We start from the raw sequence: 27,615 nt of genomic DNA, 5'->3' as shown, positions 1-27,615 counted from the left end.
GTTAAAGACTTGGCTCCTCTGAGCCTCGAGGGGGATACTGGGAGAGACTTCTTTCTAAAACACTGTAATTTTTTTTCCTCGTTCTTCAGTTCCCCCTTGGAAGCACAACAACTATGTTTATTTTGCTCCCCTTGCAGCTCAAAGATCGGAAATGCGCCCTGTGCCCCGACCAAGTCTCGCTCTGCCTTCAGTCCTCCCAAAAAATCCTTCACTGGCACAGCAGCACTGCAGCTCGTGAGGACGGTAGAGTTTTTCACCTTGTGGCGGTCTATAGCAACACCTTGACAAAAAAACTTCATCTCAACATCAGCTTTTATTTATTTATTTTTTTTTATTTCTCTGGGCCTTTTGACTGTATGATGTTCACTGCCAGTTGTCATAACACTGTAGATGTTCAAACTTTGCATCGCTCTGAGAACTAGGACTTTTCATCCGTGTTGACTTTAAACTTGAGCTTGACAGTTCGTTCCTGACACCGGGACCAGCGTTCTCCTACTGTACTAGGTGGTACTTCTGGTTTTATCACACATGGACGAGAAGTGCTGAAAGCGCTCGATATTATTGGAAGCGCTACGGCTACGGTTCTATGACAACGGACCACACGCCATTTGCTGATGAAGACCAAGAGGTTGATTTTAAATACAGTGCTGTGAAAACGTTTTGGCTCCCCCTTCGTGATTTCTTAAGTTTTTGCATTATTGTCACACTTAAATTCTTCAGATCATCAAACTAATTTAAATATTAGTCAAAGATAACATAAGTAAACACAAAATACTCCAAGCCTGCATAGCCCTGTGTGAAAAAGTGATTGCATAGTGAGTCTTTAACTCAGCCTATTTATAAATATACATTATTATTATCATTTTGCATTCAATATTAAGCTAAACCTTATCCCTTCACTAAAATATCTTGGAATCATGTGAATGTGTATTTAAAGAAATGTGACCTAAACCAAATGACTGGTTGGGCCACCCTTAGAAGCAAAAACTGCTGTGGAGAAAGTTTGGCCCATTCATTTGGTTGTAATTCAGAATTCATGGTTCCATTTATCACAGCAAGTCTTCCAGATCCTGAAGCAGCAAAACAGCCCCAGACCATCACACTACCACCACCAGATTTTACTCGTTGTTGCACTCTTAACAGCAACAATCAAGTGTTTGTGATAACTTGCAATGAGCCTTTTCCAGCTGTGGAGGAATTTTGTCCAACTCATCTTTGTAGAATTGTTGCAATTCAGCCACATTGGAGGGTTTTGCAGCATGAACCTTCGTTTTAAGCATCTCAATAGGTTTCGGGTCAGGACTTTGACTAGGCCACTCCAAAGTCTTCATTCAGTTGCTGGTAGGCTTTAGATCACTGTCCTGCTGCAGAACACAAGTTCTCTTCAGCTTGAGGTCACCAACAGATGGCTGGACATGGTTTCCATTTATCACAGCATATCTTCCAGGTCTTGAAGCAGCAAAACAGCCCCAGACCATCACACTACCACCACCAGATTTTACTGTTGCTATGATGTTCATTTTCTGAAATGCACTGTTATTTTTACACCAGATGTAATGGGACACACACCTTTCAAAAAGTTCAAGTTTTGTCTCATGAGTCCAGAGTATTTTCCTAAAAGTCTTGTGAATGTTCTCTGTCTTTTACGTCCTTTTTGCTCACCAGTGGTTTTCGTCTTAGAACTATGCCATGAGGCCATTTCTGCCCAGTCTCTTTCTTATGGTGTAGTCATGAACACTGACCTCAACTGAGTCAAGTGAGGCCTTCAGTTCTTTGGATGATGTTGTGGGGTCTTTTGTGACCTCTTGAATGAGTCATCTCTGAGCTCTTGGGGTAATTTTGGTCGGCCGACCACTCCAGGGAAGGTTCACCACTGTTCCATGTTTTCTCACTGTGGTTCACTAGAGTGCTTTAGAAATTTATTTATAACCTTTTTTGTTTCTGGATTTCTTTGGATCTCGACGTGATGTCTAGCTTTAGAGGATCTTTTGGTCTACTTCACTTTGTCAGGCAGCTCCTATTGAAGTGATTTCTTGATTGAGAACAGGTGAAATAGTAATCAGGCTTGGGTGTGGCTAGAAAAATTAAACTCAGGTGTGTTTTTCCCCTTAATAACAAAAACCTCCATTTAAAAACTGTATTTTGTATTTACTTGTGTTATCTTTGTCTTATATTTAAATTTGTTTGAGGATCTGAAACATATTGTACAAATTACAAAGCGCCAAGTGTTTAATGCTGTGCTATTCACTTACAGTTTTAGAAAACTGCATCTGATATATGGTAGTATGTGACATGGACACCAATAGCAACTATCACACTTATTGCCACTTGGACACATTTTTACCCTCTGCAAAATGACTGTATTCATACCTCCGACATACGTGTTTTGTCAGTTGAAATATGTGTTTCCCAGAGACTGATGTCAGCTACTTGAAGCATGTTTTGAGATCCCTTCAAATGTTAGCATGTGCGTGTTAAAACCCATTTGCCATAAATCTTTCAGAGCAATGGAGTTAACTGCAGGGCACGTTTTTTTCTTCTTCTTCTTTTAAGCTGGGTGCCCTTACTTCAAACAAGGAGTAAAAAATAAAGTCTTTCGGGTACACAAATCATTTGCGGTGTCTGCAGGTGTCTATTTCAGTCTGTATTTCTGTTTGTTTAGGATGGTCTTTCAATAACATGCGGAGAAATGTCTTATTTCTCCAAGGTTTTCATGGCTGGATTTGCATGCGCTCTCTATGCTTGAAACACGCAAGCAGGCGCTGGTGTTTCTTGCAATCTGCCACAATGAAATAAGACACCGTCCACTGCATTCATTCGCCATAGTTTGAGCCGGATGGCTTATGTTATGCTCACTTTTCTTGTCTAGTGACTTTTCCTTGGCAAAGTAAGTCTCTAACGCGGTCTAGTAAAATATAAATAAAGCATATCTGGCATACCTCAGCATAGATATTTTCTTTTCTGACTAAGGACACAAGCTGGTGTTATGTCATTAAACTGTATAGTCTATATTCACCTCATATAAAAGTAATCACATGACAGAGGCACGGCGGATTCTGCTGCATGTCTAACTACACGTGACCCTTCTGGTTTCGTCCAAGAACACAAGCAAAGGTGGAACATGTTCGGTGTTTGCCTTCCGTATCCCACTGCAGTCTTTGTCTTGGACGGCGCCACATTAGCCTCCTCGCGGGGCCTAGTAGGGACTTCAGACAAGCGACATCCTGCAGCTCCAAGACACGGGCCAAAATCAATGTCCTCTCAGAAGCACAGCGCTGGGAAAGCTGCTTAATCAGATGGGCATCCCCCTTCACTCTCAACAAGCTCACTGAGACTTTGATGCCGATATTTACTGACCTCTTTGCTCCCATAACGTGCTGCAGTAGTTCTTGCTAATGGCTTGTGCAAAGTCACAAAAGTGCACTCTGTTACTAACTCGATTCATAAAAACAATTCCTTTATATGAACAGTTTGTCAGATTTCTGAAGTCTAGTTTCAACATCCAATGTGGCAAACTAAGCCCCTGTATCACATCCAAGAAAACACACAGCTCTCTCCAGGAGAGGTGACAGAATACATTTGGCATCATTGTGATGTTTCTTTGTTTCAACTGGTTTAAACCACAAGCAGCATTCAGCTTAGGGAAGCAAAAACACTCCATGGAACAGTGTAACAGGAGCTTCTGCTAGGATTATTTAATTGGTAGCTTCATAAAATCAGAAATAAAACAAGGGGGTATTTCAGTACCCACAATTCCCCGAGGTCACAGTGTCTGTACATTACCAAAACCTTTGACTGTTCAAGATCTCTCCACTAATAGACATACACACACAGTGATAAGTGCCTCAGTTTACCCAGAGATACTTTTGTGGTTAAAAAAAAAAAAAAAAAAGTGAAGGACGCAAAGAAACATTTAAATATTTATATTTCGAACCTGATCTGAGAGATGCACAGTGACGTTTTAATCCCTCTGATGGAAAGTTAAAGAACACTGACACCTGGTGGTCATGGCTGACGCTTGTCAACCGTTTTCTGACTCCCGTGTTCAAAGTGCTCTGTGTCTTATGAGGACATCAGTGTTATCTTGCTGATATCCTCCTGTATATACATCCCTTTAGAGCAAGAGTCTTCAACGTTTTTCAGGCCAAGGACCCCAAATTGATGGGAGAGAACCTAATGCTATTTATTAGATAATATGAATATGTTCATTCATATTAATGTGTATTTAAAGAAATTTGTGGAAGGGGATTAAAAAAAATATATATATATATAAAAAATGTCTAATCAGCCAAAGAAGTTTTTGGAGTGATATCTGGTGACTGTGGAGGCCATTGGAGTACAGTGAACTCATTGTCATGTTCCAGAAACCTGTTTGAGATGATATGAGCTTTGTGACATGGTGCATTATCCTGCTGGAAGTAGCCGTCAGAAGATGGTCCACTGTGGTCATAAAGAGATGGACATGGTCAGCAACAATACTCAGGTAGACTGTGGCATTTAAACCATGCTCAGTTTGTACTAAAGGGCCAAAACTGAGCCAAGAAAATATCCCCCACACCATCACACCACCACCACCAGCCTGAACCGTTGATACAAGGCAGGATGGATCCATGCTTTCATGGTGTTTACGCCAAATTCTGACCCTGACATCTGAATGTTGCAGCTGAAATTGAGACTCGTCAGACCAGACAACGTTTTTCCAATCTTCTATTGTCCAGTGTTGGTGAGTCTGTGTGAACTGTAGTCTCAGTTTCCTGTTCTTAGCTGACAGGAGTGGTCCCCGGTGTGGTCTTCTGCTGCTGTAGCCCATCTTCTCCAAGGTTGGACTTGTTGTACGTTCAGAGATGGTATTCTGCATTCCTTGGTTGTAACCAGTGGTTATTTGAGTTACTGTTGTCTTTCTATCATCTCCAACCAGTCTGCACATTCTCCTCTGACCTCTCACATCAACAAGGCATTGTTGTCCACACAACTGCTGCTCACTGGATAGTTTCTCTTTTTCAGACCATTCTCTGTAAACCCTAGAGATGGTTGAGCGTGATAATCCCAGTAGATCATCAGTTTCTGAAATACTCAGACCAGCCTATCTGGTACCAACAACCACACCATGTTCAAAGTCACTTAAATCCTCTTTCTTCTCCATTCTGATGCTCGGTTTGAACTTCAGCAAGTTGTCTTGATCACCTCTACATGAATAAATGCATTGAATTGCAGCCAATTCAGCCAATTGCAGCCAGACTGCAAAGACATGGTAGCATACTCGTTTTTCAGAGTTGCACTGGCACTTCTTGGCCACAAGGAGGAAGACTCATACAAACTAAGTCCAGACTGACTTGAAGCGTCTATCTGAGGCAGCCCTCTGCAGAACACTGCTGATAAAGTCACAAAAGCAATGATGTAGAACATCTGTCAAATGACCTTGATGCTCTTTACTCCCATTCTCACCCCGACGCCGTTCCAACACTCCGACCTCAATTCAGCTCAACCAGAATCATTAGGGAGCGATGTGCCAGATAACGCGGGCCAGCAGAGTGTTTCTTCGAGAGTGTTTGCGCGGTTTGCTGTTGTGTCCAGAGGCTACTGATGTGTGTGGATGTGGGGCCTGGCACGGCCGGCGCATTCTGCCGGGTTCACGGGGTTTCTCGCAAGACCGCACGCTGAATAGAGGAGGAACAGGACGGAGCATCTGGGCCCCTGGCTTAACAGCGAGTGTGCGGGCAAGATAGCAAAGTGGCAGCAAAGTGGAGACACAAAAATGGGGAAAGCGCGCATGCAAATGCCACTCGTAAACAATAGAGGAAGACCGATGGCGACACAGAAAAGAAAAATAAGTTACAATAGACGCAAAGAGAAAAAGATGGGTCTAATGAAAGACTTCTAACACAAGAAATCTGGGCATGAAATCATTTAAATGGCTCCGCTGCTGGCACAAATAGTGTATTTACTGGCAGGCATTGTAATAAACATTAATCAGAGACTGTCTTGTTTGTTACAGATGGCTTGACCTAAATTACCGCACTGTAAATCATAGAAACCCTTGAGCAGTTGGTAAATATTTCCTTTATCCACACAATTTCATTTTCATAGTCGAGGTCAGAGGCATCCTCTCACAGTCAGGCTTTGTGTGTTCCAGCCGTACTATATAACGTAGCTGCCTTCATATCCCGAGCCCATAAAACTCAGCCTGAGTGTTCAAAAAATAATTGCATGTTTTATGTATTGACTCGTGTATTTACGTTATGAAGGCATGTGAGCCAGCACACACACACACACACATATATACGTCCAACCCTGTCACTCCTCTGCTGCCAGACACACAAACACACACACTTTATCGAAGTGCAGCATTAATTCAATAGCAGATGAAGGAGTGTGTTCGGTGTTGCTTCTCCCCTGGGAGTTGTGAGCAGAGGGAGAGTGTTGCTATTTCAGCTGTGGTGAAAGAGAAGTTGGTGGGGAGTTGGTTGAGGGGGGGGGGGATTTGACCGCAGAGGGAGGACTGCTGCTGCTGGGGCTGTGGCCGAGGCCCCTGCTACTGACCCAGGGAGCAGACAGTAAACCCCGAGTTTAATGGAAGTTCAGAATGCGGTGGGTCCTCTTCCATCGCATGTACAGAAGCAGGTTAGAAAGTAGACGGGGCTTCGTATACAGCAGGAGTCTTCAACATTTTTCAGGCCAATGACCCATAAACTGATGGAGAGATTATGCAGGGTCCCCCTACCTACAATATGTGTTCTATATTAAAATAGTGCTATTTATAAATATGCATTATTATTATCATTTTGTAATATATTAAGCTATCCCTTATCGCTCATTCATGTTAATGTGCATTTAAAGAAATACATATATATATATATATATATATATATATATATATATATATATATATATATATATATATATATATATATATATATATATAACAAATGTCTAATCAACCAAAGATTTTGCGACCACCCCTGCAGAAGACCTACAGTGTGTATGGAGTGACTTGTATTGATGACTGGCAAGAATCTACTCTAGGACCAAGGGCGAAAAGCAAATCTTTACTCATATTTGGGTAAAAGCTGAACTACTTAATTGCTTCTTTATATATACTTTGGCCTGAAACGTTTCATTTTTCTTCACTATTTATCTGACAAACACCACCGCACGCAGGTTTTTTGGGCTTTTGACCCTTTGGGACGTCTGGATCATTCCAGTAGCGATTCTATAAAAGTATAATTTTCTTTCTAAATTGCTCAGGTTGTTCAGTGCAATCAACAGATGTTTAACAATTCGCCCAAGTGGCTTTGACTTTAAATAATGAAACTTCAGTAAGAAAACCTGCAACTAGTCCAGCTGCTTTTCAAATATTTCATAAAGATTAGAGAACTATCGTGACTATATACAGAACATGTTGGCAGTGATCTATACCAGGAGTCTTCAACGTTTTTCAGGCCAAGGACCCCCAAACTGATGGAAAGATTAAGTAGGGACCCCCTACATATGATATGTGCTCTGTATTAAACTAGTGCTATTTATAAATATACATTACTATTATCATTTTGCATTCAAAACTAAGCTATCCCTTATCTCTTTACTAAAATATGATAGATTCATGTTAATATGTATTAAAAGAAGTTTAAATTTGTGGGGGGAAATTTATATATATATAAAAAATGTCTAATTAACCAAAGATTTTGTGACCCCCTTGCAGTACCCCCATGTTGAAGACCTATGATCTATATATCTACTAAAGCTAATGGTGGTATTGCTGGAAACTCTTAAAATGTAGACGGTGTTGTTCCGTTTTTAGTGCACTCAATATCCTCAAAGCACAATTTACCAATCCATGCCCTGCCCAGTTTCCAGTAATCATGTTAAATATAAAATCTGACCCAGATTAGAAATCGTACAAAGTTCATTGTGTGTCAAAGCAGTCATTTATAAACCTCATGCAAACAGAGCAAAACATCAAGGAGTCATGGAAACAGGCAGATTTTACTGAAAAATATCAGAGTCAAGCGCTGGCACATGTTCAACGTGGCCAGTGTTTGGTTTATTGTGTTCGTCAGGTGAAAGTTCAGCACGACTGCGTCTCCCCAGGTGGAAAATAATAAGTCTGCGTAGGGGGTGCAAGAACGTCGAGGGCCGGTGATTAGCTACCGTTTCCACATGTACCAGTGACAAAAGACAAAACCTGCCTGTTTCTATTATGGAATTTGCTCTGTGTTGCGGAGGAGAGGGGAAACAGTGACGACAGGTTCAGGTCTTAGAATTAACAGAGAGTTGGTTTGTGTTTTAATCCCCCCACAGAGTCACCTGTGAACAGTTAGACTGAGAGAATGGGGCCACTCTAGCTGGAAGGAAGCAGGTCTGGTTTAAGTATTAAATATATATTGTATTTTTGACCAAAGTCAGACACACAACAAGTTGGTGCATGTCTAGTGTCAAAAGGACGAATTATTTATGACAGAAATGTTGTAGTGAAAACACAAGTCTAGACTTATTCTTGATAAAACTAGATTATATTTGATGCTGGTTGGTCTTACTGACTAGTAAGACCAATCTTGCCGAGTTCTGCTCAAGGTTTCTTCCTGTTAAAAGGGAGTTTTTCCTTGCCACCGTGCTCTGGAGGTTGGAGGCTGGTTTTTGTGAAGCGTCTTGAGACAATTTGCATTGTTATTGGCTCTATATAAATAAAATTGACCCAAATTGAATTGAATATTACCCACTGGTTTAAATCATATATTAAAGTCCTAGGAAAAAGTTTTATGTCCGTCTAGGAGATTGATCAGACGACTGTTGTGGAGTTCCACAAGGAAGCTTTCTTGGTCCTTTATTATTCTCATTATACATGCTGCCATTCATCAGAGAGCATTACGTGACTTTCCATAGCTATGCTGATGACACGCAACTGTACATATCCGCTGAACCAAATGATACTACAGCAATAAACTCCATCACTAATTGTCTCGTGGCTGTGAACAGTGAATGAGCAATAATTTCTTAATGTTAAATGAAGACAAAACTGAAACTCTGCTGGTTGGCCCCAAGACAAAAAAAACAAACAAACAAAGAAAAAATTTACAGCAATCTGGGGAAATTAGCTCCACTGATTAAATCTGAGATCACTTATCTTGGTGTTGTGTTACATTGAGATCTTAACTTCAAGCCCCACACAAATAAGGTGATATAAGACGTCAGAAACATAGCTAAAAGAGATGCTGAAAAACTAACGCATGCTTGGTTGATAACCAAAACATAAAAGAAAGAAAGAGCCCAGTTTTAGCTGCGCTACATCGGCTTCCTGTAACATCTAGAATTGACTTCAAGGTCCTGCTCCTTGTATACAAAGCACTTCATTGGTTAGCATCAAATTACATCTCCAGCTTCCTTATTAACCACCAGCCTCTAAGAACGATTCGATCATCTGGTGCTGGTTTTACTGGAAGTTCTCATGTGGCCGTTGTTACCTACGTCCCTAAGCTCTCGAACGCGCTGCCTTTAGATATCAGGGAAGCAAAGTCAATAAATATTTTCAAAAATAAGCTAAAAATATGTTCACACTAGATTTTTAATTAGATTTTAACACTACCACTACCTCTTGCACTATTGATTTTATGCTGCTGCATTAGATGTTTTAATTAACTTCTATTTATGGGTTTTTATAACCGTTTCATTTATTGTTAAATCGGCTGCAAACCTCAGGCCAAGAGTTATTCTTTTATTGTCGTTTTATCGGTTTCTCTTCTTGTTGTCATGTCTTTTAAATGCTCTTATGTTCCTTTTAGTGTCCTTCTTTTATTGTGAAGCACTGAGCTGCAATGTTTGTATGAAATGTGCAATACAAATGAAGTTTGTTCACAACTATATTGTTATTATTGCATCTGAATAGCTCTAATTACAGGAAACAATAACAGTCCCTGAGGGGATGTTACAGTATTTTTTTTTTTCTTTTGCAGGAGACTTTCATTGCATTTGAGAGCACGTCAGTGAAGGAAAAAACAAGAGATTGCGCTTCTATACTGTAATACTGTACTGAGCCCCATGCATGTGCAGGGGGCTGTTTTCCAAACTTTGCAGGGGCGTGGTCAGGGGCGGCTCTCCCGAAGCGCGGCCAAGTTGAGGATAAAATGTGGATAAGTGATGCTTTCGCGGCTTCGGTGCAAAAATCCCGAAAGAAGAAAGACCGAGCTTCTCTTTCAACCCGATGAAAACCGAGAGCAGCGGCCGCATCGCATTTCTGATTTATGTGACATGGCTGCCAGCGACCGGCATCACCGCTCCACCTGAGCTCTGCTGCTTACTTTGAAGGCGAGTTTTTTCTCCCCTTCTCCCCACCTCCACCTCCACGCACCTTCTCCTCCTCGCTGCAGAAGTTTTCTCCCAGCCAGAACTCTGTCCGGATCTCAAGAAGCGGGCTCCACTCCAATTCATTAAAGGTAAATTATTTCCAAAGTCTGCGTTAAATCACACCACTACATTTCGGCTTCAATATGCATTACTCTTCACATTTTCCATTAGACATTGGCTCGTTGTGTCAGCCTCTATCAGCATTGCAGCTTGCATCCCAAAAAGTTTTTTTTTTTTTTTTTTTTTTAAAGTGTGTATTTACCTACCTCTGCGGCTTTGTGAATGCACGATCTGCATTATGCATCATTTTGTGCCTTTTAACTACTTTTACTGCAGCTGTATGTACTATGCTTGCTCTGATTTGAAATGCATCAGTTCTTTTTAGTTGCTTTACTCTTTTTCACCCCATTTACTCGGATTTAAGGAAGAAGAACTTGTATAGATTTCTTTAATCCTTCTTTAATCCGAACAAGTCATTCCCAGGCTGCAGCGTTTACCCTCAGTGAACTCCATTAGTTTACCTGTGGCAAACAGTGCCTGCGAGCCAATGTCCTCACCAAGTTCAATATTGACTCGTGTTATTCAGCAGATTTGATAAACACCATTTTTTTTTTTTTTTTTATTATTATCTTTCCAGTAATCCTGATTTTCTGCCTCTCAGGTCTTTCACCAGCTGCTGGTTCAACCTTTTTTTTTTTCTCGGACGATCACGATGATGAGGCGCGCATCCCCGCACTGGCTGAGAGGCGTGTCCCTGCTCCTGCTGCTGCAGACGACCACCTCCATGGTGATGCTCCCCAACTCCACGGGCTGGGAGCAGATCCTGGACAAGTACCTGGACGAGGACGGGGACTGGTGGGAGGCCAAGCAGAGGGGGAAGAGGGCCATAACCGACAGCGACGCCCAGCTCATCCTCGACCTCCACAACAAGCTCAGAGGCCAGGTTTACCCCCAATCTTCCAACATGGAGTACATGGTAGGTGGATGGAGGACGCAGACGTGTCGGGGGGTTCGTCCTTGATTGATTCCCGTGCAGATTATGTGCGTTTAAAAGATTCTGACCTCACTCTGAACTCCTTGAGAGTCTTGTAGGCCATATAGCTTAGTGAAGTGACCCAGTCACCAGACCGCCTGGCACTTGTCCCACTTGGCTCAAACATGCCAGCATCTAAGTGCTTTTAAAACACACACACACACACACATGCATACCTTTGTACCCATGTGGCCGTTTTCTCCAGGAGAGAAGAATGCCTCCGACTGGCCAACGAACACATTTCTACATCTTTTCATTTTTTTCTTCTCTTTTCTTGAGATTTGTTTGACTTTATCCTTTTGGCCGTCACGTGTATGTACAGCGCCAGATCGATTTTCACAGCGCAATTAGAATCAGAGCACGGCACCGGGGGGCTTGTTTTACCAGCTGTCCCACCCCCCGCTAGACGAACACGTTCCACTAGATCTGGAACTTTTTTTTTTTTTTTTCCCAAATGCGCTACATGTGTCGGCGGCAGCTTGACCGGCCGCAGTGCGCCGGCCACCGACTGCACCTCGGAGGTTAAGAATCAACAGAACGTGCGCGGGGTAATGAGATTTTATCATTCTTCTGTCCCCGACTTTAAGAGCTGCAGAACAAAAGCCGGTATTATTCTGTGGGAAAAAAAGGCAAATAAACAGTTCCTGCTGGGGGCAATTGCTGGACTGTGTAATTGTATAATTGAGAGGTTGGACTTGAGGACCCCTCGTGTTTGCGCCGTATGTGAGAAGCCGAGCCAGGCAGCCTTCTGGTTGAGGCGCACACTGGTGGAGAAGTGCTGAGCCAGCACTGCACAGCTCTTTGCTACTGTCTCCTGTTACAGTTTTTTTTTTTTTTTTAGCTGCAGGGGCACCCAGGGGTGAAATATGGAGAGAGGCATGCAACAAGAGGACGCGAGGTGAGCGGAGGAGAGCGAAGACTCGCACGATAACTAGAAAATATAGGCGTGAAACGATGAAAGGGGAGAGGAGGCAAAAACAGGTGTCAAAATAATTGAAGTGAAGATGAAGGAGGAAGGAGGCTGCAGGAAATGAGAAGAAAATGTTTTTCCTTTCCACGGGGCAAAGTGTGCAAAACTGTGCGCTGTATCTTTCGGGCATAACTGCAGGTCACATGTAAAGTTTTTTTTTCTTTCTTTCTCTTCTCTGCTTTATTTTGAAAGGGGCTCCATATTTCTCAGATTTTCCCTCTGTCTGTGTTGAACTGCTGTCACCCTTCAGAAACCTCACAGCTTCAGTGTACTGGAAGACTTCATAGACATGCTTCCCTGCCCTCCCTACCCTTCCTCCACACCCACACATTCAGAGTCACACAGAAATCCCTTTCGCACATACATAACCATTTGCCCATCAGCTCAGTTATTGTCTCCCCATTGTATTAAACCATAACCCGAGTGACCCTCTGTGGCAATCATCAGAGACTCAGAGATAACATCGATTCAAAGCCCCTTCTTTCCTCCTCTCCCCCCCTTCTTCACAGTCTTCTCTTTTTGGCCCTCTCCTCTCTCCCTCTGCCTCTTATCCCTGTGGCTCCGTTCCCATTCTGTCATTATCCAACACAGAGGCCCAAAAAATTCCCCTGGATAAGCTTTCGCACTCGGTAGCGAGCCGCAAAAGTTTCAGAGCTAGCCCCCAGTCGGAGGGCAGCAGTTCTGTCTCTCGGTGAAATGTTGACCCGCAGGTATAAACAGAGAGGTGTCAACGTTTGAAGCCTCGTAAGACAAACACATGGCATCTTGGGGGGAAAAAAAAGGGGGGGGCCCCACCTGCCTCGGTGTTTAACTTGGCTTCGCCGGCCCGTTGGTGATTGATGACCGCGCTCTATTGATATGCGCCTGTCCGGGGATGAATCAGAGCTGCGCTGCAAAGCGTCCGCCATTTTAATTTATCGCTGGATAATGTGGCGGATGTGATTCACAGCCTGGGAAGCCCCGTCGGGCAATAATTAAAGCCTAGGCTAATAATTTAGAATTCAATTAACTTCATCCGTAAGTTTTAATTACGGCAACACGGACAAGCATCTGAGACAGTATCTCGACAGCTTCAGTGGGAGGACGCACTAGTTTATGGCTCCTAAAACATTAAACTCATAAAGAACGAGCAGACGAGCAAGCATTTATTTTTATCCAGCCAACTTGCTGCAGCTCCTCCAGCAAGATTGGTCCAAACTCAGTGGATTATTCCCAGTGCCCAGTATAGAATATTATATAGAAACGAGAAAAAAAACAAACAAATCACTTACATTAGCTCCAGTTCTCATCAGCTTAACCTCCTAAAATTAAAAAAAAAGCTGCACACCTGCACCCGCCGTCACGTCTGCAAACCGGTGAGTCAACCCTGAGTAGCCTTGTGGGAGTTTAAAGCCTTCGCTGACCCTGCTTAATATAAAGCCAAGACTGTAAACACGGCTCTTCCTCTAAATGCCTTATAGTAGCACTTTCCATAAATACTGAAGAGAAATCATCATAAAACACATTCTGGTTTCCCCCGTTGGAAAATGAGGACTTTACCGCCGTTGGCGCAGTAGTGCGACGCTCATGCCAATCGCACATCAAAGCTGCATCTTGTACTGTAGCTCTGCCACCTGTCCAAAAAGAAAATTTCCAATTCCTCCCTCCTCAGGACAGTCGGGTCAGTTGCTTTCCTTCTATCTCTGACTCAGCCTTTTCTGAGTGCTCTCAAAAGTAGGGCTGCAGTGATGTGTCGCAGTGTCTCCACTCGTCTCCAATGAAAAGGGAGATGTGGTATGAAAACCGACTGTCGACAGGAGTTCTGATATGTGCAACGCATATGCAAATTACCTTCCTCAAAGGCCTACGGTGCAGCAACTAAACAAAACACTGTAAACATAAAACGTGCAAACGTTGAGATTTAAACAGGAGGATAAATATATATGTGCAAAGTAGAAAAAAAGAAAAACATGACATGAGGTGGCTGGTGCAGCCACTGAGTTGAATAGTGCAAAAAGGGAAGGAATGAAAATATAATGCAGAGCATAAATATAGATGTCACTGATAGAATCTAAGGCACGTAGTGAAAGAAAGATGCATGCATTGTAAAATACATAAAATAATGCAAACGGAACGGAATGCATTGCATCTTAACTTTTGTGATGGACTCAAAACTTTTACCTAAGGATGAGTAAAAGTTAACGTTTTAAGTGAACGTTTCAAAGTGTAATAGAGTTCACGGTTAATAGCCTTCATAGCCTCTCCCCTCCTGGCGTACACAAAGTTTCATTGCTGCAGTTTCAGTGTGTTGTGATCATTTCTTTTGAAACGCGCTGAAAAGTCTCTTCTCCGGATCCTGAATGCGTCCGTTTAGCAACAGTAATTTGTAGCTAATGATACTGACAAGCTAATATTTGATTAATCAAACTAATCTTCTGCAAGTTTGCAAATGTTATTTTCTGTTCCCACACCAACGTGGACATTGGACGTGATCTGGTCCAGGGTGCACAGCGTGCAACGTACTGTATAGTGGTTTGGGAATAAATGCAATTTCCTTTCATTTACTATTGATTATTCTCATCTTCCAGATGCTGTATGTGGTTTTCCTTACTTTCCCCACATCTCGCCCCTGCTTTCCAGCATTTCTCTGCATGCACCATCGATTACGAGCAGGAAACCCGCACTTGCAGAGGAAGTAGCCCTCTGTATCTTTGGAATGCAACCAGATGACCGAAAAAAAAAAAAAAAAAACACGACCGCAAATGAGGTGTTTAGTGAAATAAACAATGCGCCGTGCACAGCGCTGAAAGACTTTAGCAGGAGAGGTGTTTTTCTTTACGCGCCTCGCAGAAGTGCGGTCGGAGTGGGTGTAGTTGGAGGGAGGTGGGTGGCGGAGGGGAGGGGAAGGGGGGGGGGGCGTGTGGTTACAAGGCCTCCCCTGCTGGGCTCGCTGTGCAAAGAACAGCAGCTTGACAAGCTCGGCCGTACTCTGCACAGACTCAACAGCTGAAAAATATGTGTCTCTGTCGACACTTTGTGAGGCTGCTTTCACTGCTGCAGGTTTTCAGGGAAGGTGGAACGAGTTCCTCAGCTGGAGGGTGCTGCTGCTGCTGCGCCGCCGCCGCCGCCGCTGCTCCTGCTTATACTTTCAAGACATGTTTAGAGAACGTCATGGTCACGGTCATGTGCAACTTCAAGAAGCGTTCACAGGGGAACATTCTCTTGGCCCGTTCTTCCATCACCGACGAGGACCGCGATTAGATCTCGTTAGAGTTTCTTTTCCTGCGGCTTTGTTCGCTATCACGGTGGCGCGAAAGCGGATACGAAACAAACACGACAACGGCAAAAATACTGACGTTTATTTGCGGCTCGCTGCCAACAGGAGTCAAGCCTGGGGAGATATAGAGTTTCAGGTTGACAAATTCTCAGACCTGTTTTAGCCACCAGCAGGCATCGGCCGTAACACGAATACGCCCCCTCTTTTTACTTATTCTTCACGCCAGTGATGTAATATTAACCTAAACGGACAATATCGCGTCAGTGTTGCAGATTTAAAAAAAGAGCACGCCCACTCAAGAAACCGCTCAGGATTCGTTTGCAGCGTTGCCAGACATCCTGTCGTTTGGTATGCGCGTGATTTTTTGGGGGGTAATGCAGGGAACAGCAGTTGTTTCCGGTGGGAATTGGAAGTGGGTGACAAACGATAGAGTGGGAGGTGGGAGCGGAGGTCGTTATTTTAGTGTCTGTTATTGGATGAGATTTCACTGAGCTAAATTCCAGGGCTCCGTGTGTGAAATTGCAAAAAAAAAAACTTCCGACACCTTCGCTCGTGTACACGTGCACACGCGAAAGCTGTTAGTCATGCTACACTGAAGGTGAAAGTAAAGGTGTGCAATTAAAAGGTACATACGGTACAGTGTCCTTCAGAGGAACTACAGCTGGTGTTATTCTAACGTTTTTTATTTTTTTTAAGAGCAGAATGTAGGTCAGCAGAGAGGAAGGACACTCTTTGCATTCTCAGAAAACCCCAGAATGGGAATATGATCCTTTAGTATCCAACCAGAGGCAAACTTGACTTGAGAGGGCAATTCAGAGAGAGGTAACGGGAAACAAAAGCGCGCACCCGGTCATCTCACCAGAGACATATGGAAAGCATTACTTAAGGAAAAACAGCTTTTTGCGCTTTTTGAATAACACCCAACCTCACAGGAAAGCCCATCCGGGGAAAGTCAGCTGTTAAAATCTCTACAGCAACACAATGTTTTCATATATGAGGACACAGATTCACCAGCATCAACACTGACAACATAGATGTTCATCGTAGTTTCTTTTCACATGAACTTCACAGAACAACCGTAAATATCTCCAAATCGCTCCCCGGCACTTTTTAAACCTGACATTGTGACCCAAGTGTGCGCATAAATTGAATCGTATTGCTCCATTACCACTTTGTATCAACGCATTTTTCCAATCTTGCCCAATCTGTCCAGGTGTGGGACACGGAGTTGGAGCGTACGGCGGAGGAGTGGGCCGAGACCTGTCTGTGGGAGCACGGCCCGGCCGGTCTGCTGCCGCAGATTGGGCAGAATCTGGGGGCTCACTGGGGAAGGTAAACGATCTGTCAGTCTGTCAGCTATGCACCATGAAAGATTAAAAAAATACATCGGCCATTAGAAGTCAGAATCTTTAAGCTCTTGAACGTAGCTGTATTGTTTGCCAAGTTCTTGTAATCACTATGAATCTCAACATTTTTCTTAGGCATTAGAAAATTACCCAGAAAACTCTATTTAATTACAATTACAATATACTAACCCACCATTCACCCAAACATCCGCCAACACATTCAGGCCTCTTGAAGTCTGAGCTTTGAGAAACTTCACAGTTTTGAGGTGAATGTCACAACATTGACTGTGTGAAGACGGACGGTGGAACAGCTCCTCAAAGTGAAGCCAAACAGAGTCGTATATTAAGAGAGTCTGTCCAACTAGGGAATGAGCTGGTCACGTGTTTCATGGGCGCCATGTTGGATACATCTAACCAATATTCACCCACAGAGAAGTAAATAAACAGAGAATAAAGTTAAAAGTCACAGGATCTGGAAAATACGGAGGAAACTCCACCGTTTCCCCAGTGAACAAAAACCGATAAAGTTACGGAGCAGAAGATTAAAAGGAAGAACTGGATGTCAACTGGTTTCTAACTATTATGTGAGGTAAATGTCAATGTCTCTATTTGATGTTTTTTAAGATTTTATACAGAAAAAATAAAGTCGTACCATCATTAATGAGAACCTTGATCTCAAAAACACCGCTTTACAAATGAATGTTTGTAGTTTGAAGTTTGAAGCTAACCTAGCCTTATGCTAACCTTATGCTAGCTAGTTATCTAGACTAAAGGCTGAGAAAAATAGCAGCTAGCGTCATATATACTGTGAAATCCATGTGTTCATGTAATTTATGTCCATGTAGATAGATAAATTTAACTGACACATAAGTTTTACCTCGGTTACTACTAAGTTATAGTGGCTAGCGTGCTAACGTTATAATGATAATACTAAATAACAGTAAGACTAGTTTATTTTTCACTATTTCTAACAGTGATGGATGAACGTGGAGACTGAGGAGAAAGTAAACACAGCTCTGTGACTGATGGGGTGATTGGGCTACAAAGCATTTTATAGCATTTACAGGCCCGTTAATAGTGAAAATAAGACATTTATTTCAACATAGCACATCCACCCCATAGAGTTACACTGTAGAATCTAACCTCCGATGTAGCAAACATGGCGCCCATGATTTGAGTTGGCCAGACTCTCTCTAATATACGCCTCTGAAGCCACAGCAAGTAGAGCTCCCGCTGGTCAAATAAAAGCTTTTCCAAGGACGGTTTAAGTCATTTTAGGTAGTCGGTTTAATACTGCTGCATTTTTAAGTGTCAATTTTTCAGAGGCCGTTAATTTTAGTTGCTCAGAAACAGGACGTGACATCATGTTCTGGGAAACGGTCCCGTACGATGTCGGCACCGCCCGCATCCCCAGGAAAATAGTGCCAGTTTAGCCGATGTAAGTTTGCTGAATTTGTTAGACAAGCATTCACATACTGTACATTATAGACCCAACAGGCAACAGCAAGTGGATTCACAACCAGTACTTACATATATTTTTGTTTATTCACTTCCTCACTCAGTAGTTCCCCATAGAGCTCCTGAAAACTGCTTCATATCAGAGACTCTTGTTCCACCTCCAACCACATGAGTCCTCAGTCTCTGCTTGACTGTAATCAGATGAACTAGTAACACCTGGTGCCAGATCAGTGTCCTTGGTTACGGAGCACAAACGTTTGATCTCCAGTTGAGGCTGTCTTGACTGATGCCTTTTTTATCCATAGACGCTAATTACAGATGGAGTGTAGCCTAGATCACTCCTACCGTACCGCCTATTAACAGATGTGTGCCACTCCATCCATCTCCCTTTCCCCTCCCACTCATCCTCCATCTTCTTCTCAATGCATCTGGCCTATGTGTTTCTGACCACAGCCTCCAGTTATCCACTCCTCCCACCTGAATGCATCACTCTCCAACCTGCCTGTGACGCCGCTTCCATTACATCAGTCTTTTATGTAACATGCATCAAGCTATATCTTGCACTCTCACTTCTGTTATGATTAGATTCTACATGTATGCTTTAGTCTGATGTATGTTTATCTCATTCCTCCTGCTTCTCTCTCTTTTTTTTTGGTCTCTATCTGCCTCCATATGAGCGTGTTTGCTCTGTTGCAAGAGTTTTCGGCCATGCTATTTATAAATATACATTATTATTATCATTTTGCACTCATTATTAAGCTTTCCCTTATCTCTTTACTAAAATATGTTCGATTCTTGTTAATGTGCATTTCAAGAAATTTAAATTTGTGGCAGGAAATTAAAGAAATATATAAAAAAAATGTCTAATCAACCAAAGATTTTGCGAACCCCCCCATGCAGTTCCTCCACGGACGCCCTATGATATAGAATATTTGCGAGGCTCCCGAAACCTTGCAGTAAGCAGGGAACAGCTTAATGCCAACCCACACACCAGCAGAGATGAGACAACATAAAAATGTTATTTGGAACATTACCATAGGTCTGTTTACTGCTCTCTCCAGGTATCGCCCACCCACGTTCCATGTGCAGGCCTGGTATGATGAAGTGAAAGACTTCTCCTTCCCTTACCCTCAGGAGTGTAATCCCTACTGCCCCTTCAGATGCTCCGGTCCAGTTTGCACACACTACACACAGGTACCCAGACCCTGGATTGGATGGTGCCTTTTGAAGATATTTTAAGTCAGTCATTTGCATATTTTCGTTTCGTCTGTGCTTGTTTTTATCATTTTCTAGCTGGTCTGGGCCACGAGCAGCCGCATTGGCTGCGCCGTCAACATGTGCTACAACATGAACGTGTGGGGACAGATTTGGGCCAAAGCTGTCTATCTTGTCTGCAACTACTCACCAAAGTAAGTAAAAGCAGTGGTAGTAAAAGCAGCATGTGTGCTCTTTAGTAATCCTCATTTCACCACTCAAACAGGGGGAACTGGTGGGGCCACGCACCTTACAAACATGGGACCCCATGCTCTGCCTGCCCCCCCAGCTATGGTGGAGGATGCAAGGACAACCTGTGCTACAAAGGTATGCAGGACATGAGCCACGCTCAGAAAAAAGAGAGGGGGCAGGAAAGCCAGAGGAAGTAACCGCACATCACGCCGTGTTTTTGTTACTTTAGGTGGAGATGACAGTTTCAACCCGCCTCAGGAGGAGACAGAAGAAAACAACTTCATAGAGCAGGAGGCCCCCCGTACCACCAAGCCCCGGTCCCGGGCCTCCAAGCCCGAGCCTGCCAGTCTCCCCGCCCCGGCCCCCACCAAGCCCCCCACAGAGGACCTGCAGAAGAATGAGGTGGTCAACACGCAGCAGATGTGTAAGCTGCCATTTAACTGTTTATTCTGGGTCCAGTTTCCTTTCAGAATGGGGAGGGGGGGGGGGGGGGGGGGGGGGGGTAGCATATGGTTTTTTTAGGGGAGGGAGGGGCCCCAGAGTGGGAGAACGGGACAATATGCACTGGAGAGAAGTTTTCAAAATTGGGTCAAAGGAGGAGGGATTGAGTAGAGGTGCCCCGTTTAGCGTCGAGCAAGAAATAAAAAAAAGTTAGACCTTGACCGGAAATATTTTTCTTTCAACTTATCTTAAATTACCTTGAAGTTCTGTGGCCTTTATCTGTCATCGCCGTGATCAACCCTGACAGATTCTAAAGTGTGCTTAATATTGCAAGTCACTCTTTGCAGGGAGGGGAGGCCTATTTTAGCGTGATCCCCCCGTGTGCGTGTTTGTTTTTGGCTGCCTGAGGAGTGTTGAGGGGTGAGGAGGGCTCGCTGTGGTTTTTAAATGGCTTCCTCTCTGCAGCGCGAGGGGCCTGTGCCTGTAAGACGAGACGCTTCCTCTGGCGGCTGCTGACCACCCTGAACCTTGCGGCAGGAATTCTTGTCTTTGGTTCTCGAAACATCGCAACAATGTCGGGCTTCACTCAGCTCGCGCTTTCAGAAAGCCGCTCATGCGCGTCGGAGCTGCTAGTTCGTACGTGCCGCTTCCTACACTAACGCTCACAGGGGCTGCATGTGTTTCAGCTCAGCTGGTGACCTGTGACACGAAGCTTCGGGATCAGTGCAAAGGAACCACATGCAACAGGTATAGTTAAGATTAACGTCAAAAACACAATCAAGCATCTACAGGCCATCTTACGTTGTTTATTTTCCACTGATCCTGCAGATATGAGTGTCCAGCTGGATGCCTAGACGCCACAGGGAAAGTAGTTGGGACGGTTTACTATGAAATGGTGAGTGCACACGTCGCTGGAATACTCAGGTTAATGGTGCATTTACATCCTTGTTGTAGTCACAAACTGGAAATTGTAGTTTAGTTTGTCGTCTAAAGTTTTAGAACAGGGGTCTGCAATGTTTTTTACACCAAGGACGCCAAACTGATGGAGAGATGAAGTACCTACTATATGTGTTCTATATAAAACTAGTGCCATTTATAAATAAACATTATTATTATCATTCAAGTTATAACCTTAAACATAGCTAAATGTATTAGGGACAGTGAATCACCAAGTCACGTGATGGCACACACAGTCCGACATTAGTGAGACGTCTGACACTGAGGAGAAGCACACAACGTATCTAACCTTGGATGAATGGATGTTGATGGGAGCGTGCTGCACTGTTAGCTTCTCTTCTGCTAATATTACCAGCGTGCCTCTGGGATTTCACCCGGGGACTGAACAGGCTCTCGACCAATGGCAGGGATCGTGACGGTCAGCGTGTAATTGTTCTCTGCAGCGATAGGGGCGGGGCCTAATGTGTACAGGAGGCTTAGATTGACAGGTCTTTACTAAAATATGTTGGGTTCATTTTAATGTGTATTTAAAGAAATTGCGGGGGAAAATAATAATATATATATATGTCGACTCAATTGAAGGTTTTGCGAAAAATGCTGATATTCCCAATGACTAAATCTTAGCTATCATGCCTTTGCATTTCCTACTTTAAGTTACCCGGTTACTAGCCACCTAAACTGGCTCCTAGACGCCAACATTTGCCTAGCAGCCACGTTCTCGTGACTTGCGGTGGATGTTGCGACTTGAACGGCTAGCATTTTGTGTGCGTGACTTTGCTTGTTTGTAACCACAGTTTAATTTGTAGGAAGGAAGCAAGTTTTTTTTTGTCTGAGGAGACCATTGGTCGCCATAGACCTAAATGCAGTAAAGAGACAATAAAAAGAGATAATAGAGAAGTGAGTTTGATCAAACCTACAGAGACGAGAGTAAAAAAAGCTGCTCCTGGGTTCATTCAGGTTGTTAAACCCAACTACACGTCCAATATAAAATAATCAAACAAGAGAAAAACAGATAAAATTGAAGAGGCCGTAGAGGCTGAGTGAGACACAGGTGAGACTAATTAAAACAGACTAAGTAAAACATGAAACCCCAAAGAAGTAACTCTCAAAATTAAACAGGACCAAATGCAAAGATCCACAAACAAACTCCATTACACCATCTACTGGAAAAAAGAATGTAGAAAAGAAACAAAACAAAGGCATCTATAGTGATGTGTAAATGATACTGGCTGCATGAAACAAATATCATTCAGTTTTGAAAATAGACTGACGCCTCGGTTGTTGTCAACGATGACAAACGACGTGGAATAAAGTGCTCAACCCCCTCCTCCCAACTCCACATGTAATTTTGGGTCAGGCTATTTTCACGCTGAACATTACCCAAATAATAACATAGTCTGACTACATTCCTCCAGTAGCCATTAATATACCAAGTTTAATCAAATGTGCCTTAGAAAAGACATTTATCAAGCTAATTTCCTGGCTACTGTGTCAACAGAATAAATGGTCAATAAAACGTCTCCTGTTTTGCAGCAATCGAGTGTGTGCAGGGCCGGTCTACACGCTGGTGTCATAGATAATGACGGAGGATGGATGGATGTAACAAGACAAGGCAGAAAGGATTTTTTCATCAAATCCAACAAGAACGGAATCCAGTCACTGGGGTGAGACAGTATTATCAGAAAAATTGATGTTATTTGATAGGAAATGATGGAAGTAAATGGAAATAATGAGTCTGATGTTGCTGTGTGCGTTTTCTCTTGGCAGAAAATATCAAAGTGCAAATTCCTTTACGGTCAGCAGAGTGGCAGGTCAGTCCGACTATGAGACTTACATTTAATTGCTCATTATAAGTTGCGTTTGATAATTCTCGTCGCGTTTTTCTCGTGCAGTTAAAGCCATCACATGTGATGCCACGGTTGCTCAACTGTGTCCGTATGAAAAGCCTGCGAGACATTGTCCAAGGTGAGAACTTGTGCTCGTGCTAAATGTTTGTCCACAAAGTCTCCTTGATAAGTTCACATCAAATTTCTTCTGTATTTAGGTTATACTGTCCGAGAAACTGTTTAGAAGAGAATCCTCACATATCCAGAGTAATCGGTACCAGGATATACTCTGACGTGAGTCCCTGTTTTTTAAAGCAGTTTTCAACAATTGTCAATGTTTGATTCGAATCTGGAGACAAGTAACGATATATTTCCCGTCCTCCCACGCATGACCCCTGTAGAAGTCCAGTATATGTCGAGCAGCAGTCCACGCTGGCATCATCGAGAACGACGTGGGCGGTTACATCGATGTGATGCCAGTGGACAAGAGGAAACACTACATCGGCTCATACCAGAATGGCATCTCCTCCGAGAGGTATGGGATGTCTAGTGTCACGCTTTGTACAACACTGCAGAGTAATTCAAATTTGGAAGAGAGAAATCATGGAAATCTAAGAGATTGTTAAGTGGTTGCCGACCAGGTCTGTTTCTAAAGGTGAGAGTAAGCTGTAGGGGTTAATTCACTGGGGCCAGACAGGAGGAATAAGAAATCAATGGTTCTCAGATAGAGTGGAATTTATCCACTCTTCCCTCTTTGAGGACCTCATCTTTTCAAAAATACAGGCAGTTCATTATGTCTCTCAGGCAGTGCACATGGGAGTGTGATTAGTATGCTTCTAGTTTAAAATAATTAATTGCTTGGCAGCTAGTGTGGCGATGGAGACGAGCGGATCTTTAGATATTTCTGGGAGTGTACAACAGCTTAATATAGAGACGAAGGAGATGAAGGAAAAACAAAAACAGCCAGGATGCAAGGGAGTGAAAAGCCAAATCACATCCAACAATATGGTGCATGATTATCTCAAGTGTGTGCGATAATTCAAGGTTCAAATAACTTAATTGATGTAAAGTTTGTAATATTTGTTCAGGCGTAGTGGAGAACTTGCTCAGTCTGAACCCATATGATATTATTTACAAGTATGAACAGCATATTAAAGGGGAACAGCTGACCCTTGTTCCTCAAGCACCACACACAAATACATCACCTCAACTAGGAAATGGCCAGTTTGCAAATAAAGCGTTCCATCGTCGACATACGCGAAGATATTTTTTCCTTTTTACGTCTCCTCTGAGGAGGAAGGCTCAGAGTTTACTGCCCTGTGCGCACCCCATGTGCCAACACAGAGTAGGAAACAAGAGACATCATCGGTTTGTACGGTGGCTGTTGGAATGTTAAGGAGCTTACAGCAATAAAGTGCTCACCCAGTTCAGTTCCATGCGGCGTAAAAATGTCTTTTTCTGCAGAGCTCTTATGAAGAAGCAGATTTAATCACCGAGTCATTAGATGCCTGAAACTTTGATGCCTGCCTCCGATATCAAAGAAGGAGCTATTTTTAATATAATCTCTTCTCAGTTGGGACATTGTTGATGCTAATAAAGCGAGAATGTGCTGAATACATGCTGTACCACCTTCCGAGAGCATTAAAGGTCCGAAGTTAAAAGTGACCCACATACTGTGGAGCCTGCTCCAGTTCTTCAGAGATATTCGACTGCAGCTTGTTGTTTTCTTCTGACCTGAGTCACATGCACATAGGGTTGTAAAGGGTAAATTTCTGGTAAATTCCTGGAAGCTTTCCATGGCAACTTTAGTCAGGGAATTTTAACGGAATTTATGGACATTAACGTGAATAAACTGGAAATTAGGGATAATTTAAAGAAAGATATATGAGTCACATATCAACATAAATATAAACATTTTCATGTTCCCCTGGAATGGAACTCTGCTCTGGGGGAAATTTTGTGGCTTTCCTCACATATGTCTTTGCACAATATTTGCAAATAAACAAAGGGTTTCCATCAACTTTAGCTGGTGTGAAATGCTTTAACATGCTGGATGGCGTCTATGGCATTTTTCTGTTAAATAAGGTGACAAAAAAAATGTAAATATGTAGTAAATAGTAAGCTGAACTAATGGCCAAAACATTTAAAACTGATGTATGAAATTGTGTGGTTACATAAAACCATGTAGGCATCAGAAACAGCATCACATTTGGCACTAGCTAGCATCATGATCGCATCAAGCTAGCATCAAGCTAACTTCTTTAACGAAACAGTGCTAGCTAGCTTACATTTAGCATAGATTTTGATTTTACTAGTTAAACTTTAACGTCATAGGTCAAATATCATCTACCTCATATCATCTTCAAAACTGTCTGTGTTGTGGGTTCAGAAAAGTTGTTTTAGTCGTTCAGAATTTTAGAAATCATTGCGGAGGAATGCACAACAATGCATGTAGGGGGTGTGGCCTGAATAGCTCTGCAGGAAGTAGTGTGCCATGTGATAGGAGGAACTATATTATACTCAACTGTACTCACATCAGATCTGAGTGTTTTAGCCAAGATTATGCTCCAATCTATTTTTCTACAAACTATATTTATGCTCCTATCTTTGATAATTCCCTACAACCCTACATGCACAGCCTCATTAATTCAAAGACCGCCGTCTCTCGTTTGTCTGTCTCCACTTCATTTATCTTTGCCTGACGTCTGCCTGTCATTTATCCGTCCTGCTGTGAGTTTACTACATGTCTGTCTTTGTTGGAACACATGAAGCCGCCCCCAACCCCACCTCTTTGTGTAAAAACGTGTGGTTTATCTGTTTTCTCAGGGCGCCTCAGCCACTATCTGTTTGTGTCCTATCTGTCATCGGAGTGTCAGGCATAGCCTACCTGTTTGTGTGCGTCTGTCATCCTCGCCAATGTTTTGTATCTGACACACCCATGACCGACTCTTGTTTCTCTTATTTTTTTTCTTCTTCTTCTTCTTCTTCTCCGCAGCCTTCACAACCCTCCTGGAGGGAAGGCGTTCCGGGTGTTCGCCGTGATTTGAGTGGCCCCCGGAGGGCAGCTTCACCAAAAACAAAACAAAGCAAAACAAAAAAAAAAAAAAAGCGCACTTGGGCTGTTGAATAGGCGTTAACGAAGCCACGTTGTCAAACCCGGTGACCGAAATGTTTCTGGCTTTCTCTGCTACACTTCAGGGGTCAGAGGTCGTCACTATGGCAGCGTAAAAACCGGCAACAAACACTTGACACGTACACAATGAGAAACCTGTCTGTGCTCGCTCTCGTGGGATTCTCACTTTCTCAGCTTCTCCGGGAATTTTTATAAACTGTAAATAGTATTTTGTTGTACATATTTGTTAATAGTGTCTTGCCTTTATCAAACAAACATATGTGTATGAATACTGATTATAGAAATCCTACGATATAACTATTATAATTATAAAGGCACTTAAGAATGAATATCCTTTTTATTGTATTAAGTCTGGCACATGTTTATTGGTGCTTTGGAGAAGTATCTTGCCATATTTTGGACTTTTTAAATGGTTTGGGGAAAAGTGTTATGCATTTATTTTTATATGATTCTGCTTTACATCAATAAGACCTGTTAAGAATGCTGCTATATGTTTTATGTATTATTATTGTTGTCATTATTTTAACTGTAATTGCCAATCCAATGTGCTCTGTCTGTATTTCTCCAGATATGTTACTTTAGTTTAAACTCCCTGCAGGTCGGGAAGTTCACTCATCTCTCTAAACCGCACCGATGTGGCGTCAGCGCGGATTTTGTTTTGCTGGATGTCGTCACGATATATTTTCACGTGATTCTGACTGACCGAAACAATAATACGCAGCTTTTCCTTTCATGCGGTTTCATGCCAGACCTCTTTCAAGCTGCAGCCATCACAGTTTATTGTACCATTATCTGTGTCTGTTTGCATTATACATTTGTTCCCACTTGTTCAGGTTGTTAGGGAAAGTTCGTTCTGCAATAAAACAATAGAATGGCTTTTTTTTTTGGCAAACATTTGCTACCCACATTCAAAAGTGTGAATATGTGCAAAGTATCTGCTTAGCATCCACTGGCACTACATTTTTTTTTTTTTTTAATTCTATTAAAATGAAATAAAATCTCTTTCAGAGCAATGTAAGCATTAAATTTCTTCTTAAAATCTGCAGTCTACATCTCCTCTTAGTCATAAAGTTGTCACTCCTCATTCAACCGAGTAAAACGACCAGTCAATAATGGGCTGCAGCGCATCCTTGTGCGACAGTGTTATGATGTCTGCAGGGCTGTGGCTGGTTGTTATTCCCCTGACAAGTGCCAACGTATTTTACATGGTGGGCTGAATGAATGGCTAGTGGCCTGTGCGACACAACGTAAATGCAATCATTGGCAAACGTTAAGAGGAACGCACAGGATGTGCAGATATTTGTGCGTATGTGTGTGTTTAGGACCTTGATTTATCCTGAATACCCCCCAAAAACACTAATCATGTCACACTAAAACATGCTGTACCTAATTGTGAACCTAAGCGGGCTGT

The 27,615-nt window shown here is 42.8% G+C and overlaps 1 protein-coding gene across 1 annotated transcript; it reads left to right on the top strand.

Annotated features, from left to right (window-relative positions):
- The first annotated feature begins 10,095 nt into the window (after window positions 1-10,095).
- On the top strand, window positions 10,096-27,211 carry crispld1a (cysteine-rich secretory protein LCCL domain containing 1a). The gene is made up of 15 exons (XM_047612133.1): window positions 10,096-10,427; window positions 11,000-11,314; window positions 16,811-16,929; window positions 19,463-19,595; window positions 19,695-19,810; window positions 19,882-19,982; window positions 20,077-20,271; window positions 20,975-21,035; window positions 21,117-21,183; window positions 22,779-22,909; window positions 23,013-23,056; window positions 23,138-23,210; window positions 23,290-23,365; window positions 23,473-23,606; window positions 26,067-27,211. Exons 2-15 carry the CDS (start codon window positions 11,051-11,053, stop codon window positions 26,116-26,118), a joined length of 1,566 nt encoding a protein of 521 aa, XP_047468089.1. The 5' UTR covers window positions 10,096-10,427; window positions 11,000-11,050; the 3' UTR covers window positions 26,119-27,211.
- The last annotated feature ends 404 nt before the right edge of the window (window positions 27,212-27,615 follow it).

The sequence above is a fragment of the Mugil cephalus genome, chromosome 18 (assembly GCF_022458985.1).
Source record: "Mugil cephalus isolate CIBA_MC_2020 chromosome 18, CIBA_Mcephalus_1.1, whole genome shotgun sequence".
Taxonomy (NCBI): Eukaryota; Metazoa; Chordata; class Actinopteri; order Mugiliformes; family Mugilidae; genus Mugil; species Mugil cephalus.
This window is presented reverse-complemented; position numbering and strand designations above follow the sequence as displayed.

What these genes read in the sequence shown, in the direction of transcription:
- crispld1a (XM_047612133.1), top strand. Translation starts at nt 11,051, where the DNA reads ATGATGAGGCGCGCATCCCCGCACTGGCTGAGAGGCGTGTCCCTGCTC. An exon ending in AAAGGAACCACATGCAACAG is followed by an intron (nt 21,036 to 21,116) that starts GTATAGTTAAGA and finishes CTGATCCTGCAG; the next exon opens with ATATGAGTGTCCAGCTGGAT. An exon ending in TACGGTCAGCAGAGTGGCAG is followed by an intron (nt 23,057 to 23,137) that starts GTCAGTCCGACT and finishes TTTCTCGTGCAG; the next exon opens with TTAAAGCCATCACATGTGAT.